The sequence below is a fragment of the Cydia pomonella genome, chromosome 8, assembly GCF_033807575.1.
Source record: "Cydia pomonella isolate Wapato2018A chromosome 8, ilCydPomo1, whole genome shotgun sequence".
In the NCBI taxonomy this organism is placed as follows: Eukaryota; Metazoa; Arthropoda; class Insecta; order Lepidoptera; family Tortricidae; genus Cydia; species Cydia pomonella.
The window spans coordinates 17,211,300-17,227,681 of NC_084710.1; the positions used below are offsets into that span (position 1 = coordinate 17,211,300).

General features: G+C 35.2%; 1 protein-coding gene across 8 annotated transcripts in view; it reads right to left on the bottom strand.

Annotated features, from left to right (window-relative positions):
• The window catches only part of LOC133520751 (tropomodulin-1), a 107,619-nt gene that overhangs the window by 19,292 nt on the left and 71,945 nt on the right, over window positions 1–16,382 (bottom strand). For 7 of the 8 annotated variants that reach the window (XR_009799804.1, XR_009799803.1, XR_009799805.1 and 4 more), the window contains exon 2: window positions 6,841–6,993. Coding sequence is in view for 5 of the 8 variants with exons in the window: in XM_061855381.1 (XP_061711365.1) it covers window positions 6,841–6,993 (153 nt within the window). In the remaining 3 variants the exon portion in view is untranslated. Of the gene's footprint in view, window positions 1–6,840; window positions 6,994–7,229; window positions 7,325–16,382 lie in introns of those variants that run through there. The other variant, XM_061855382.1, reaches the window with a different exon arrangement.

The window sequence follows — 16,382 nt, forward strand, 5'->3', positions numbered from 1 at the left end:
AACTGTCTTTTGGTTGTACCTAATTAAAAAAAATATTGATGAAATATATTGTTTTTAACGTATTTTTTTTACTTAACAAATAAATAAATGTGCTAATCTTCCAAAAAAATACTACAATCGTTTTACGTGACAGCTACTCCAATATATAAATGAACTATCACCGGGACCATCATGCGACGCGAGAGGAATAGGGAGCTTACCCACACACATTTGAGCTTTTTTTAAATAATAATGTTGTAGACCTGAATCTCACAGATCTTGGTGTTTTTGGGTTCTTTCAACTCAGAATCACTAGCCTATTCAATCCTGATAAAAAAAGGTGTTATAAAAATTTTAGTTTCCACTACGTCACGCACATACAAATGAAACATTTCTTAACACTAAAACGTGACGTAATGGAACAAACATTGTGGAACATCTTTTTTTAATGGTAGGATGGAGAATACTCTCGATTCTGAGTAGAATGAGCCCAAGAATGTCCAGATTTGTAAGAATCAGGTTTTCAATATTTATTTTAGAAAACGCCCTTTTTATTTTTGTCTGATGTATGCAGGACATCACAATGTCACCGGTAATGTGTTATTTGGCAGAGGGCTAGATTTGGGTAATTTTATATGAAACACCGCGTTAACAATACAACGGGCCTTACATTCGGCGGCAGCGTTATCAATCTTATCTAATACACACTTTAGTGCAAGAGGATTAAAAACCCAGATTAGTGACAGAATAAGCTTTACGATAACATTGAAAGAGTAATAGGTATATTATACTTATAATATAACATTTTCGCCCGCGAATCATGGTAACTCGGCATTCAGGACAATAGTAATGTAATAGTTGTGTAACGCCATTGTGGCAATCCTCCAATTATAATAACGATGAGAAATTATTTAAGCGGTGGCCCAAGGCCCATTCTAATTGCCGAAACTTGCTAATTGGATGTGATTTCAAAACTTAAGAAAAAAAATGATGAGTAATATCGATTTCGATATGATTTGACGGACTCGCATTGCGTGAGTGATGTTAGTTAATAAATTTGATTTAAGTAAGTAATATTAGGTAAACAAATAGTTCGTGTTCGGACTTGAGATACTCGCATTAAAATATTAAAATTAACATACTGTTGAATGGGGCCATTTAGAACTCGTGGATTTAATTGAAAGTATAAAGACTATCATCATCCTCGCACTGTCCCGGATTTTTGCCACGGCTCGTGGAATCCTGCGGTCCGCTTGGCGTCTAATCCCAAGAAATGGCTATGGAAAACGACTGCCATATGACCTTCCAACCCAGAGGGGAAACTAAGCCTTATTGGGATTAGCCTGGTTTCCTTACGAAGTTTTCCTTCACCAAGTACATATCGTACATAAGTTCCGAAAAACTCATTGGTCCGAGCCGGAGTATAAAGTATGAAGACCATAATACAAATATACTTCTTGGTAAGTGCAATAAGTTTTACATACTTTTAGGAAGAATTACGGCAGTCTCAAATATTTTGGTTGGCTTGTTATCATAAACCCACATAGCCCCATGGCTTCCAAATAGTCACACTCAACGAGACCAGTGCCCCTAGTGTAAATATTTTCGACAGCGAAACGTTACGTACGCGTTTGCGTTAAGTGTCATTTTGTATAGATTTTTGACTGTCCAAAACGTCCCGCTTGGCGCGCTGTTCAAAAACCCATACAAAATGAGACTTAACGCAAACGCGTACGTCACGTTTCGCTATCGACTAAATTTACACTAGGGGCACTGTTTACAATTGAGTACGTACTCGAGAACAACAATTTTTTGACAGATTTTACAATTTCTTTAATTAAGTAATAAGTGCCTCTACTTAATTAATTGTAGACACAAAATTTCAAAAAAATTAAGATTTACGCGCTGCCGATTTGCAATTATCGAACTATACATTTTCTACATGCATACATAAATTGTAGTATTATAAAATAACTCAATTCTTCAGCAAAATTAAACAAAAAAAAAATAAACACGGACGAAACGAAACGAACCAAATGAATAAAATTACCAACATTAAGAGTTCTCAATTTAAAAAAAACATTACGAATAAAAACGAAAACCAGTATTTGAACTCAAAAGTACATTGTTCTCATTACCCAGTCGCTATCGAACATGTAAATAAATTAGTTATACTTGAAAGCATATGCAAATGGAAACAGGGAGCGAGTCAAAAGTGGCTTGTTTCTTATTCTTATGCAAACAATTACTGGAGCGAAGAAAAATCGCTACTTGTTAGTAATAGATACTTGTAACCAGTAATTGTCAGCGGCAATGTGAGGCTTTTCAAATGATATAATTATGCTTTATCGACCTTTCTCTTATTTAGTAAATCTGGCAGGTGAGGTACCTATACCTAATTTAGTTGCGGTCATTAAACTTATAATTATAGCCATTATAGGCTGTTAAGTACCACTCGGACTGTTTTTTGACCGCTTAGGCACGCGTTCGAATCGAGCGTTTTTGTCTCTATAATATATTAAAAAACTGGCCAAGTTCGAGGCGGACTCGCCCACGAAGAGTTCCGTACCATTACACAAAAAAATCACGTTTGTTGTATGGGAGCCCCACTTAAGAGGCTGTCAATACCTAAAGCGCGCACACTGTCTATTTGTATCGGAGTAAATGAGATAGCACTGTCGCATGTTACTGGGCCGCAAGGGAATAATAAGAAAAATATTTAAATAAAAAAAAGTGGATTACTAGTGTAATATTTAACACGACCACGGTTTAGACATAAATGTTTTGAAATTGTGATTTTAATTGCAGACCCATAAGTCAAAACAATAAAGACATTAAACCGTTTAATTGTGATTTTAAGACCAATCTTTGCAATTATTTTCTATCGAGCCGATTTCGTTCAATCGTGTATCGAGTACAACCACGGTCTTTGAAATATAATTAATATGAACATATATTTTTCTTACTTGACTAAAACAAATAGTCTTTCTTAAAAAACTGTTTAAGTAACATCAATTTCAAGGACATTGGGTGTTGACAGCCTCTTAAATATTTATTTTAATTTGTTTTTTAGTATTTGAAACAACAGAAATACATCATCTGCGAAAATTCATGAGATACAGCCTGGTGACAGACAGCCAGTCAGACGGACAGTGGAGTCTTAGTAATCCCTATTAATCCCGTTTATACCCTTTGGGCACGGAACCCTAAAAAAGGGGCATACTTTGTGATGTTGAATAACTATTTAATTTAATTATCAGCATAAGCAGGTGTCTGACCGCCGACGATTGGCGAGAAGCTCATAGTGATGAGTTTTTGACACCCAAACATTTGTTGTAAGAGATAATAGCCAATACCTACGGAGGTACGCTTTCTCGGTGGCGAGACAAGTGATTTAAGTACAAAGACACTTCAACACGTTATCAATAAATATTTTAAGTAATTTTATTATTAATAGCAATTACGTTGAAACAATGCGGAAACACGTCTCACACAAGTTTCATGAATTCTAAATGCAGTACACCATATTTATTTTGGTATAACAGTCCAAATATAGCCATTTGAATAAACACTTATAAAGATACACAATTCACATCAAGGTTACAGGAACAATAAACTGAAAACTGCCTGACGTCACCAAATTACACCTATAATACTTTGAAGGCAGTCATCTCCTTTATTGCCTACGTACTTGTATGATCAGTTGTACTTTATATATGTCAGTGGCCGATGGTAAGATCAGATCGTACTGTACCTGTGTAATGTTTTGACAGTAGTCATATTAAACCAAGGGCTGTCCAGAAATAGTCTAATAGTATAAATGTCACTTTATACGATATGCCTAGGAATTTCACGATCTGCCTAATCTTACGATCGGCCACCGACATATACATACTTGAAACCTTGGCTCTGTAATATGCAGCGCAACTGAAGCTTTTTATTCAACTCTTAATTGTAATACAGTCCTAATAAAGTGCCATGCTCATTACTTTTTATGCTTCTGTGAAATTAAACCTTATTAGAATGTATAAAGGTTGCTTTTGTAACTTATCATTGGTAAACACAACTTTGTAAGAATTACTCACAGCAGTGGAAACACAATTAGCACTAATAATTTGGCAAAGGAAAAAAGTGACTCATTTCATTTGCTTTGAACTCTTTTTCACTACAGCATTTAGCCTCATACATTGTTTGTATATAAACAGAGCATTTCAATAAATAATACTGTAATTATTTCCTCATAGATTGCATATAGACAGTTATTAATACTCATATATTTGTATTTTTTCCTCCATCCTCAAGCAGTCACTAAGGAATTAATGTAACATTGTATTTTACATTTTTTAAATGACAAAGTAAAACCACCATGATTGTATTGTTTGTATATATTTGGAGGAGTCTCCAAATTTTATGACCCGAGAAGTGGCGGCCTGCTCAAGCATTAGGGCAAATCTGCCCCTGCCCACTGGATCCAAAAAATATGGTTTCCCAACTTCCTTTCTAAAATTGTATTGAAATGTACAACTTGACATAAATAAATAAAAAATACCACTTTCAATGCGTCTGGGTTAGCCTTGTTCATAACTAATCCAAATTTAAAATAAATAGCATTAACAGTTTTCGATATATTTAGCAGCGTGACAGACGGATGGGCAGACAGAGTTCCACAATAAGGGTTACTTTTTACATTTTTGGTTCATACCATATACCCTAAAATAAAACGCTAAAAACCAATATGAAACCTATTTGAAAAGACAAATTTTCCATGCATTAAAATGTAAGAAAAGATGTTTTTAGTTGTCTGGTCTGCCTAATGGCAGATTGAAATCTAGCCAAATCAATCAAATGGAAATTTTCACTCGGCTGGTCTGGCATAAAGTCAGTTATACATATCTTTATCGTATTTCTATACTAAGGCAAATATGGCAAAGTGAATTTTGAAGCATAACAAAAAATCGAATGCTGAACAGGAACAGACATAGACAACATTGCAAGTATAATTATAGTATAACTAATATTATAGGGAACAAATCAAATTATTTTATTAATAATTTTGTGTTTTTTAAGTAGTCACATATAATTTCTGAAAATTTAACCCTTCATAAAAAAAATTTGAGGTTTTCATTTGAATCTCAGGACCTCAGGATTACTTGCATTCAAATTTTATTTAGTGTTACTCCAGTTTTGAGCAGAGAAATTTTTCATGTTGTCACTCTTTTACAAAGTTTTCATTGTAGACTGAACCAATAACTGAGTTACAATAGGCTTCAGTTATATTTTTATAATAAAGCTCAGTTCTTGTAGGACTACTTAAAATTTCAAATTTATTCACCTTTGTATACATTGTATACCTTGTATACAGAACCATGTCATTCAATAGCAACATAAAATGTTTACATCACACTTGTGCGGTTAATAAAAAAACTGATGTAAACTGTGATTATAGCAGATATACAAGTAAACAAGTAGTTTTACAGATATACAAGTAGTTTAAAGCAAAAATAAATACAACCTACTGAAATTAATAATTGAAGGAAAAATTTAAGGGAAGCGTGGTTGTGGTAGAAGGTGCACATTGTGGACTAAAAATATAAGAGACTGGTTAAAAGTGAAGAGCATAGATAGACTAATTCACATGACTGAACATAGAGACATATGGTCGCCAACCTCCTGGATGGAGATGGCACATGAAGAAGAAGATACAAGTGCTTGAATGTGTGGCATGGTCTAAATGTATGAATAATTAACTGCTAGTATTTGATTCAATATTTTTTTTTTTCATTTTGAAATAATAATAAGATAGTTCATTAAGAGGGAAGTATACCAAATGATTATCCATACAAAAAAAGAAAATGTTTTTCCACTTCCAAATATTCTCCATGATCTTTCAGTATGTTATGGACACAATGTAAAACGAGGTTTATAGGTTTTCCTTTTTTTCAAAATTTATCAAAAAAAAACAGTTGTTTTTTTTTTCAAAACAGCGAACCCTATAAACCTCGAATATATTATGCTGAAGCGATCAACATCAAAATCAAAGTGATTTGTTAAGGTTTAGTAAGTGGTAACCGTTTTATCATTAGATTCGAAAAGCCATTTCATTATGTTTTGGTGTAAGAATAAGCACCTAACCTAATAGAAACAACAATTTGAACCAATTGGCCCAATTGGACATAACTATAGACTATGTTTACGTTTAATTGAGAGTTATCTACTATGTTTAATGCATGAATGTAGTTCAGAGAGTGGAGGTTATGAAAAATCATACCACTTTTTTAGATCACAATATGGTTGCCAAAAATTTTATTATCAATCTTGAGGCTGATCTCTAGTGAATTCATCGATTTGAATCCTGACTTTTTTGATTAGATAGAAGTTAAAATGCACTTTAAAAATTTGTAATAGTTTATGCACAAAAGCTAAAAATATGAAAATTGCTTCTATAAGTGCTCTATTATATTTTTGAGGGAACTCATCTATTACTTTTTTTAGTCATAAAAATTCTAATGTGAAAACATACTATCCGCAGTCCCAAGCATGCACATCCATCTCGCTTGCGCTTACACTCAGTGAGTGTGAGAGAAGCCTTAATAGCATTTCTAAAAAAGTTAGACAAGAGCTTCTTGCTATATTCTGTGTCGCTAGGTATGTTTTTTATCCAGAATTTGTGGATCCTTGATCCAAATACTGCAGCAGAATGTGTCTAGTATAATTATTTTTTATACTATAATATACTATCGTTACCATCATACGTGTATGAGAAACTGATAGCAAAATATAAACTATGATGAGCACTAATCTGTTACCAACTTTTAAAGGAATGCTGTAATATTGACTGCACTAATAGCATATGTTACTCACATCAGGATCAACCTCCTTGGCGAGCATAGTCAACTCTTCTTGTGACAGCTTGGCCAATAGCTCATCTACGTCCACTTCATCGTAGTTGGACAACTCGCGACCAAACAGCTTCGCCGGCGTCGTCATCGTCGTAGTCTTGGTCGATGACGATTTCTGCACCAAAAACACCACAATTAACACCACACTCTTTATTGAACTGCTCGTAACACCTAATATTTGCTTTATTACGTAAGAAAACAAATTTAAAACCTAAACAGCAAGGTAAAACATCGATTTTGACACTTTACCACACCCACGATTAATTGAGATAATATATACGCGCTAACTTAACTTTATAATGTTTTAACAAGCCGAAAACACGTATAGCGTACAATATTTGTTATGCTTACATTTAAAATTATAAATAATAGTATTTAACCACGGTACAATGTAAAACACTGTTGAAACAAGCACCTTCTACGAATGACAAATAATGACTAACTTGAAAGAACGAGCTAGACGATAAGTTTTAATGAAGGCGTGAAAGAGATAACGCATTACTTAACTGCAAGGGAGAGGGGCTTAGAGATGTGAATGTAGCGGGTTATCGGTACCGGTTTTTATCAGTCAGTTTCCATAATGGTCATTTCATTGCATTGTTATTTTTGTTGAGTAAAAACAATAGGAGTATTTAAGACTATGAAAATGTCATGTTATACCGTGTCGTAGTCATTATGAAATCGATGAAATAAAGATAACTGTAATCTAATTTATTAAATGTTCTTTTTGATAAAACTTGCCGTCAAATAATTTAAATGAAGTATAATAAAAATATAAAGTTATTACGTTATTAATTTTATTTGTGCAAAATTGATTTAATTGTGTTTGATTTCTAAAGGTAAAATTGTATACGAAGGGTAGAAATACACAGGGATCGGAACCGGTTTTTTGGAAAAACTTTGAAATAAACATATATTTCGGTTTATTTTATACTCTAAATATAGGACTCGGTTGTGTTTTTAGATAACGACTTCGTATTATTAGATTGCCCAATTAGTAAGGGAATAATTAACAAAGAACGAAAAAATACCGTTTTCGTTCCCATACAAAAAATACCGGTTTCCGATCCCTGGAAATACAATAAAAGTAAATTGTCATTTGGGAGGATATTGCTTTATTTTTCAAAAACTACGACAGATACTGTTTGGTGTTAGAATTTCTCTAGTAAGTAGGTAAATACTAGGTATGTGCCGACTAGTTGGGAAACCCGACTATCCGGCCACAGTTATAGTCGCTGGACTCGCCGATTAGTCGTTATGTGGTCGTTGTAGAATGTCAAGTTTTTGCTGCCAGTTCTTAATCAAAAATCAGAAAAAAACCCACTGTATTTATGTAGATACTTTTGTCAGGACATTAAAATATTTCAGTTATATTAACTGAAAAATAACAAATTCTTACTATTTACCATCCTAGGGAGTTGGTGATAACTATTGGGAATTCTTTTGCTCATTCGTTACCACTGGTAGCAGGTAAGAAAATTATTTTCAGTTGTTAACTCTGATAATAACTTGATGTTACCTAACTACTGGGAATGACCCAATAATATGGGCATAGGTCACATCTATACTATGGGTATAGATCACATCAATACACTACTATGATGAATACGAATAAGAGCGAGGTCATGACATTTCGTCTCCAACGCCGTATTAATGGAGCGATTACGCAATGCCCTGGTGCCGTTCCTGACGCAGCCACACCTAATGCCTTGCTATTGAACTCAACATTCTACCTACGCTGCACACACTAAATATACAGTACAGTGTAACAGTTCAAGACGTCTCGCTTTATTTTATAGGATGTTTTGCTTTTTCCAAGATTTGGATTAGCCAAGATGACAACCGAAAATCGACAAATGACAAACGAAAAGAAAACATATCGGGATGACAGATACTTTGAAAAGTCACTTGACAATTCCCGTACATTATTTAAGTAAGTTTCAATTAGCGTTTTCTACCAACGATTGTCATCTTGGCTAGATCCCCTGTGGTTAGTTTATTCACCTCAGATTATTAACTAGCTTTCGTGATCAATGTCTCCGAACCAAATTAAACGGTTTGGAATGATTGGATAAAAATATATATTCATTAATAAGTAATATCAACATAACAGTGAAGGATAGTAGCAATAGGTATTGCGATAAAAATATCATTAAAATAAAGATTTCATATGGACTTTATGGAGCAACCGAGCAAGATTAGATACATCGATAAATAATACCCAATTAATAGTTTGTTAACTCATACCTACGTTATCACAAATATGGTTGCAGTGGCTTTTTTTTCATCATTAATTCCATCGCTATTACTTTATTAGGTGTAGGCGGTGTAGCAAATAATTATAAATATGATATCGCGTAAAATGTCGTCCTATTTTGCCGTAGTTTATACTAAAATTCAACCACCTATATTAAATAATAAATAAATAAATATAAAATGTTTTATTCCAGGCATAAAAAAAATATTGTTTACCAAAGTTAGTGCAATCAGTACACATACACATTATTAGTGGTGGCTTGGTAAAAATATATATTTGATTGTTTTTGTTTTATATGGTTAATTTCTCCTTAATATTTAATTATTTTTAATAAATTATTATTATCTTATACAATCTGACGATCTTTTTGTGAATTCATGTTATTTAGAAACATTGTGACATTGTTAAATATCATGTAATTTTCAATGAGAAAAAAAAATAATCTCTATATGCACGTTAGTCAATGGGAACTTCGAAACTGCAACAATAAAATTCGTGACTAGGACAAATATATAATAATATAACAATAAGCTTATATTGCTCAACAATGTATAAAATAACCTTTGGTAGCTGATGCTGTATGACAGACTGTGTCACGAGAGAAGGTGAATTCGTTACCTATAAGGTCGAGACAATCACGTTTGTTTACGTGTATACTTATTACTCTTATTAGGGTAGCAAAACAAGCATTGATAATGATAGTAACACTGTTAATACCTACTGATAGTATGTGTGCATCTAGTGTGATAAACTGGGGCATCACATATCTACAATTAATTGCCTGCTTTGCCCAAAGCTCAAAGATTGGCTATTAGAGGATGTTGTGTAACTTGTGTATCACTATGCCTTATTTATATATGCAATTTAGAATCACTATATACTGTTAAACTAAATACACCTCATCATCAAATAAAGAATTTAATACAATAAAAACAGACATAACTTGGGAAACGCCACTACGGCGCCGCCATTGACGCGATGCTCATCTGTCAGTTCTTGCCGCGCTATAGTGATATAACCATATCCAATACCGATTGTAGGCTGCACTCGAGAAAGCCTCATCATCGGTTATCAATATATATATATGTATCTTATGAAACAACGTCCCCCGCCCGCCACGACTGCGAAAACCGAATTTCGCAAATTGCGGGGATATTTCTCTTTTACTCTCATTAAGACGTAATTAGAGTGACAGAGAAAAATGCCTGCAATTGACGAACTTCGATTTTTACGGTTGTAGCCCTGATTCTATGTTCGCGCGAAACTCAAAAACTACTGTTTTCACCTATCAATACAGCTATTTCTTGAGGAAGGCTTAGGTGTCTTCTTCTTCTTCCTCGCGTTGTCCCGGCATTTTGCCACGGCTCATGGGAGCCTGGGGTCCGCTTGACAACTAATCCCAAGATTTGGCGTAGGCACTAATTTTTACGAAAGCGACTGCCATCTGACCTTCCAACCCAGAGGGTAAACTAGGCCTTGTTGGGATTAGTCCGGTTTCCTCACGATGTTTTCCTTCACCGAAAAGCAACTGGTAAATATCAAATGATATTTCGTACATAAGTTCCGAAAAACTCATTGGTACGAGCCGGGGTTTGAACCCGCGACCTCCGGATTGCAAGTCGCGCGCTCTTACTGCTAGGCCACCAGCGCTTCTCAGCGCATCGACTTTTTCAAAGCTAGAGCCAGGCTAAGCTAATTCTGTACCGTGTTTGATAGCTCAGAGTGTGCGAGTGTTATTTTACACGCAGTGGCGGATTTGCCCTAAGGCCAGAGTAGAGTCAGGCCTAGGGCGGCATGACATTAATTTAGAGACGGCAGCAATACGGCAGTCTATATGATGGGTGCTGAGAAAGAGGTAGCAAGTAATTTATGGTAACTCTTTCACACTTTATGTTATCAAAGTTTCACGGTGCAGAGTTAGCTTGCCTGACTCTATTAACTTTAAAGTGAAAGATTTGATATCATCAGATAGGTCTTCAAAATTACCCATTTATTATTGTATTTTTATTCATACTCGTATAATTTACCAATAAAACCCATTAACCACCAGTCTATAACTTTCTCTTTGTAAAAACTGGAGCAAAATAGGTTCTTTAGATTGCGCCGATTGATAGTCATAAAAGATACCTGTGTTACATTGAGTATTAATGAAATTAACGCCAATAGATTACAAGCACGCTAAAATCGAAAGCATCGTTCGTTCAGAAGAAAAAAATAAAAATAGAAGACCATTTACATTCTGCTAGTGTGTTCAAATTTGCCAATCCAATAAACCGTACTTTCTGGCCCATGCTTGCATAAGTTCCTAAATATATGAATCCCACACTATTAGGTATGTTAATTTGTTGGCAAGGGATTCTGCCTGATGCATGAGTAAGTGCATTTTAAAATTAATTGGACTTTGCTTGGATCCAGCCACATGGTGGCTAATTTGATGAATGAACTTAGTTTTAGGGTTGTGGTTAATAACTAACTTTCAGTATTTGTCCGTTTTTAGGGTTCCGTACCCAAAGAGTCAAACGGGACCCTATTACTGAGACTCCGCTGTCCGTCCGTTCGTCCGTCTGTCACCAGGCTGTATCTCATAAGCCGTGATAGTCAGCCAGTTGAAATTTCTACAGATTATGTATTTCTATTGCCGCTATAGCAACAAATACTAAAAACAGAATAAAATAAATATTTATTTCCAATCGCGAGGTTCTCATCCAATCACCGAAGTTAAGTCAACGTCGGGCGGGGTCAGTACTTGGTGGGTGACCGTTTTTATAGATAATGGTACGGAACCCTTCCTGTGCGAGTCCGACTCGCACTTGGCCGGTTTTTTACAAAATAATGTCTGCCTAAGCGTTTTCAAGTACCAAAATATGTATAAAGATAGTTTATGAACTTTATGATTTACCCATGGGGGTTTGAAATGCTAACATTGTAGCTAATGTGTTTCAGTAGTCAACTAATGAAATATATTTTTTAAATTAGAAACTTTGTCCATCGTAAAGACAAAATTAAATTTGCCGATGGCTGTCGTTCCGCTCTACATAACAATACGGAAGAAGTGATCGAATGATTGATCCGAATCGATGAACGTTTTGTTGACCACGCGACTACGCCGGGCGAGCTGGCGGGCCGCCAACCCACTATAATTGGTGGTCGCGGCAACAGAGACACGCGGTATTCTTAGCTGCCCACTCGGCCACTGGCCTTCCTACCAACAAATGTGATTCCGGCAAATAAATAAATAAATTGTAACGGTCTTGACCTAGTCACTAGCCGCTAGGGATGTTCCACTCAACGCATGTTTCGCGAAATGTGTTAAAGAGGTTAACGACCTCTATGCATGAACTATTGTTTCTGGCCGGAAAGTTAATGTCTATTAGACAGATGTTCACGTGTAGTTTTCCGTACAACAAAATAATTTTGTTATTATGGAGAAGATAATATAAAAAAAATGAAGCTTTCTTTTGGTCCACCGCTGCAAGTGTCCCCCTTTATCAGAGGCGCTAGATTCGCGCTACTGATTGCTGGATTTTTCTACGGTGTTAGCAAGCAAATGCTTTACAATTCTTTGGAACGCTCGCATCAGGCAGCAGAAGCAAAGAAAAAAATAATTCGGGACCAGGAACTACTAAGAGAAAGGGAAACAATCGCCAAGAAAGAACGTGAAGATGTTAAATGGCTTGAAGGAGGGATGAAATAAAATAACAATGACTTAATTTATTCTACATATGTGCTGTACTATGGGTAAATAAATACTTTTAAAATATCTGATCTTTTTGTACTAATTAAATTATAATAATTCGTTAAATAGGTTTGTATTAGATAATTATTACTGTCATAAACAGTCTCTAAACTTAATATACAATACACCTTTGACAGTCATTAACTTATTTAATATTTCACTCATACTCTAACAACATGTGAAAGTGTGAAAAGCTGGAGCTTTTCTCCGCGGCAAATAGCTCTCATATACCATTGTTACACTCAACGACACGTGTTTACTTTGTAGAAGCTGTTGGCGCATACAAATGGGTTCTAATATAGGCGTGAGAGTCACTTTCTAGCTTCATCGGATGCAGAATCAAGCGCATAGTTTTTTATTCGTTTACCGGTTATTATACTCATTTTACCGGTTATTGATGGAAGCTCTATAAAAGCCGGGCCGAGTGGCGCGAAGTTTAAAATGTAAATCAGTTAATGCGTTATTTCCTTGATTTCCTTTTCAATAACCACGTAAAATAAGTGCTTAAAACATATAAGTAACATAACTTGCGTTTTACATATCCGTAGTTTGCGTAAAGACGAATGCATCATTCATCAAGTCGGAACTATCATGGAAGACTAGTTCCTCGTTTAATATCTGATGCGTTTGCATTATTCATGCAATAGAAACGTCAAGAACTTAACAGCATTATCAAGGCACATGTAAACTGCATCTACAGGCTATTGCTTCCATAATGATGTCTCATTGAAGTCATTGAACCATTCAAATGAAAACACTACTAATTTTTTGGACATTTGAAGTAGAATGGAAAACAAAGTAAAAACATTTAGGTAATAGGTTTAAAACAACTCGACACTTCAAAACAGAAGCCATTCAACTATTAATTTGAACATAACTCAAGTAGCAATCTAATCAATTATTTATTGCTTTCATAGGTACATTTTAATAACGAACAGCTAGCGGTTTAAGCGTAAATAGGTAGCAAACAGGCAGACAGAGTTTACAGTATTAGTAGGAATTTTGTGATGCTTATGCCCGTGTTTGAGGGTTCCAGTTACGAAAATTTACTGTATTGGTTTATACACGGTGGCTAAAAAATAACTGCATTCCCGTTGCCGGGGAGGTTTTGTGATTATACTGAGCAACTTTTACTATGGGACCAACCCCGAAATTGCGAAAGAAAAATTTACCCTCCCATAAAAAATGGACCAGCCAAAATGTATGAAACAGCCAATTTTTAGGGTTCCGTAGCCAAATGGCAAAAAACGGAACCCTTATAGATTCGTCATGTCCGTCTGTCTGTCCGATTTTTTTTCTCGATTTCGGGGTTGGTCCCATAGTAAAAGTCGCTCAGTATTATCCCAAAACCTCCCTCGGCCCTGGCAACGAGAATACAGTTATTTTTAACCATCTTGTATACATATGAAGGCGTGGGGCGGGGTTATGAATGCCCTGTGCACGTCAGGAATGCGTTAAGACACCACCACCACCAACAACAACAACAACAACAACTAATAGAAGATCTATACGGGTAAGTATAGCTACGGGTTAGGACCTGGCTTTCATATTGGGGTCTGTTTACACATTAATTAGTGTTTAGTGCGAGTTCATACATTTGCCACTACGCAAGTATCAGTGTAAACAGGCCTACTGGCCTGGGCTTCACGTTAGGGTAAGTGTAACTAGACTTTACCCCGTAGTTACACTTATTTGTTACCTAATTCCAGGGGACCGTAATATAATGCGTGCTCATACACCGAAGCCAAAGATGACTTGAATAAAATTAGCCTGATGACCAACGGTTCGTTCTGCCTCGCTGCTCAAATTGCATTGCGGTTAAAAAGGGCAAGACTGCTGCTAAAGAAATCTACTGCGTAATAGAGGTAATTTAAAAAGGGTACTTAGATAAATAAGGTGAAATCTGGTTAAATAGTTGTCTATAAAATTGAAAAGTTGCGGTCACATAAACGGCGACGCACTGGCATAAAAATCTAACTGAACATGTATATATTAGTATGCTTTTCATCTTGTGTCACATATCATGTACACTTAATAATATTTTCATTTTTTACTCCATTTTGCCATAGGTTTTCTATAGGTAAATCTTTGGTTTTCCTTACTCAGAAGTATATTAGATACTAACTTTCGATCAAGACTTATTTACCTAACGAAAAATATAACGGAAATAAATTTGTATAGAAAAAGAAAACATGACCATTTTTAAATATTCAGTCCAGTCCAAAGCGATAGAGCTATCATTTGAAGAATTAATTAAAAGCGCCGCTTACTTAGATTTTTTTACGATAAAAAAAGTTCCTTCTCGTCAATCAGGTTACCTAACTAGGTAGTTGATTATCGTGTAGCTCTTGCTAAGCTGATATAAAATAAACTTTTTATCGTGTATACAACAAGGATCTTTGTGTCATTATACATATCTGTGAAAAGGCTTAAAAGTCTTGAAAAAGTGTAATAAGTCCTATGTAACAATTGTACCATAGGGCTGCGCGAGACTTTGTACCCCTTTTCACTAGAATCGCATATATACTGGCATATATACAAATAGCATCACCTCTTATTGATCGTCGAAGAGCCTTATGGCTTTGGAATAAGGTTTACTTTTGTCAGTCAACAGTGTGGACGATGCACGATGGTACAGCTGTCTCAACAGGCACATTATTGATACGATCTGTTTGGAACGACCGGTTTGACAATTTCTCTCCGATTTTAGCGAGTTCTAAATCACGTTGACTGATCGATCATAAACTTTATTACGATGAAATGAAGTCCAATCTGATCACATGAAATATAAATTATTATTGTCTATTTTCACTTTTATTAAGAGAATTGGCCGTATCATGGCTTACAAAACAACGTGAGGTAGATACAGATTTGCATTATGGCTAATATATACCACTTAAGGTTGCAAATAGAAAATAGGCCAGAATAGTACATATAATAAGAATGCTTTCAAACAACCACAATGTTGAACATGTAGCACTGTTCTGTTGTGAAACTAAGAAAAAAAAACATCATAGAAAAAGTAATGATTCGCCGAAATGTAGGTATGAAACAGCAGATTGCGTTGTCACTGTTGTCAGGGTTGGATCCATAGTAACAGTTGTTCAGTATTACCTACGTATTCACCCCTCAGAGTTTGGCCAGACATAACAAAATCGCTTTGTATAAAACTAAAGCTATAATAACAAATTAATAAATCTACCGTCAAATGTGAGACTGCGTGAGATTAATTCGAACATAGTTCAGTATCTTAAATACCCTAATTTTCTCGTAATTCTCTCCTGCCCGAACTAAACTGTGAGCAAAGCTGAGCAAATGTGTTAAAGTGATACAGTTATTACCTCTACCTGATTCATAAAACATTATGTCTGGTCTGGACTGAAGCTCCTCTGATATATGTATCTTGACCTCAACTAGATTTCATCAACTACGCGTGGGTCATACAAATATTTAGGTTCTAGTTTGTCTTTTCTGATTCCGAAATTAAGAGTTAAGCAGAAGTTAGATTTTT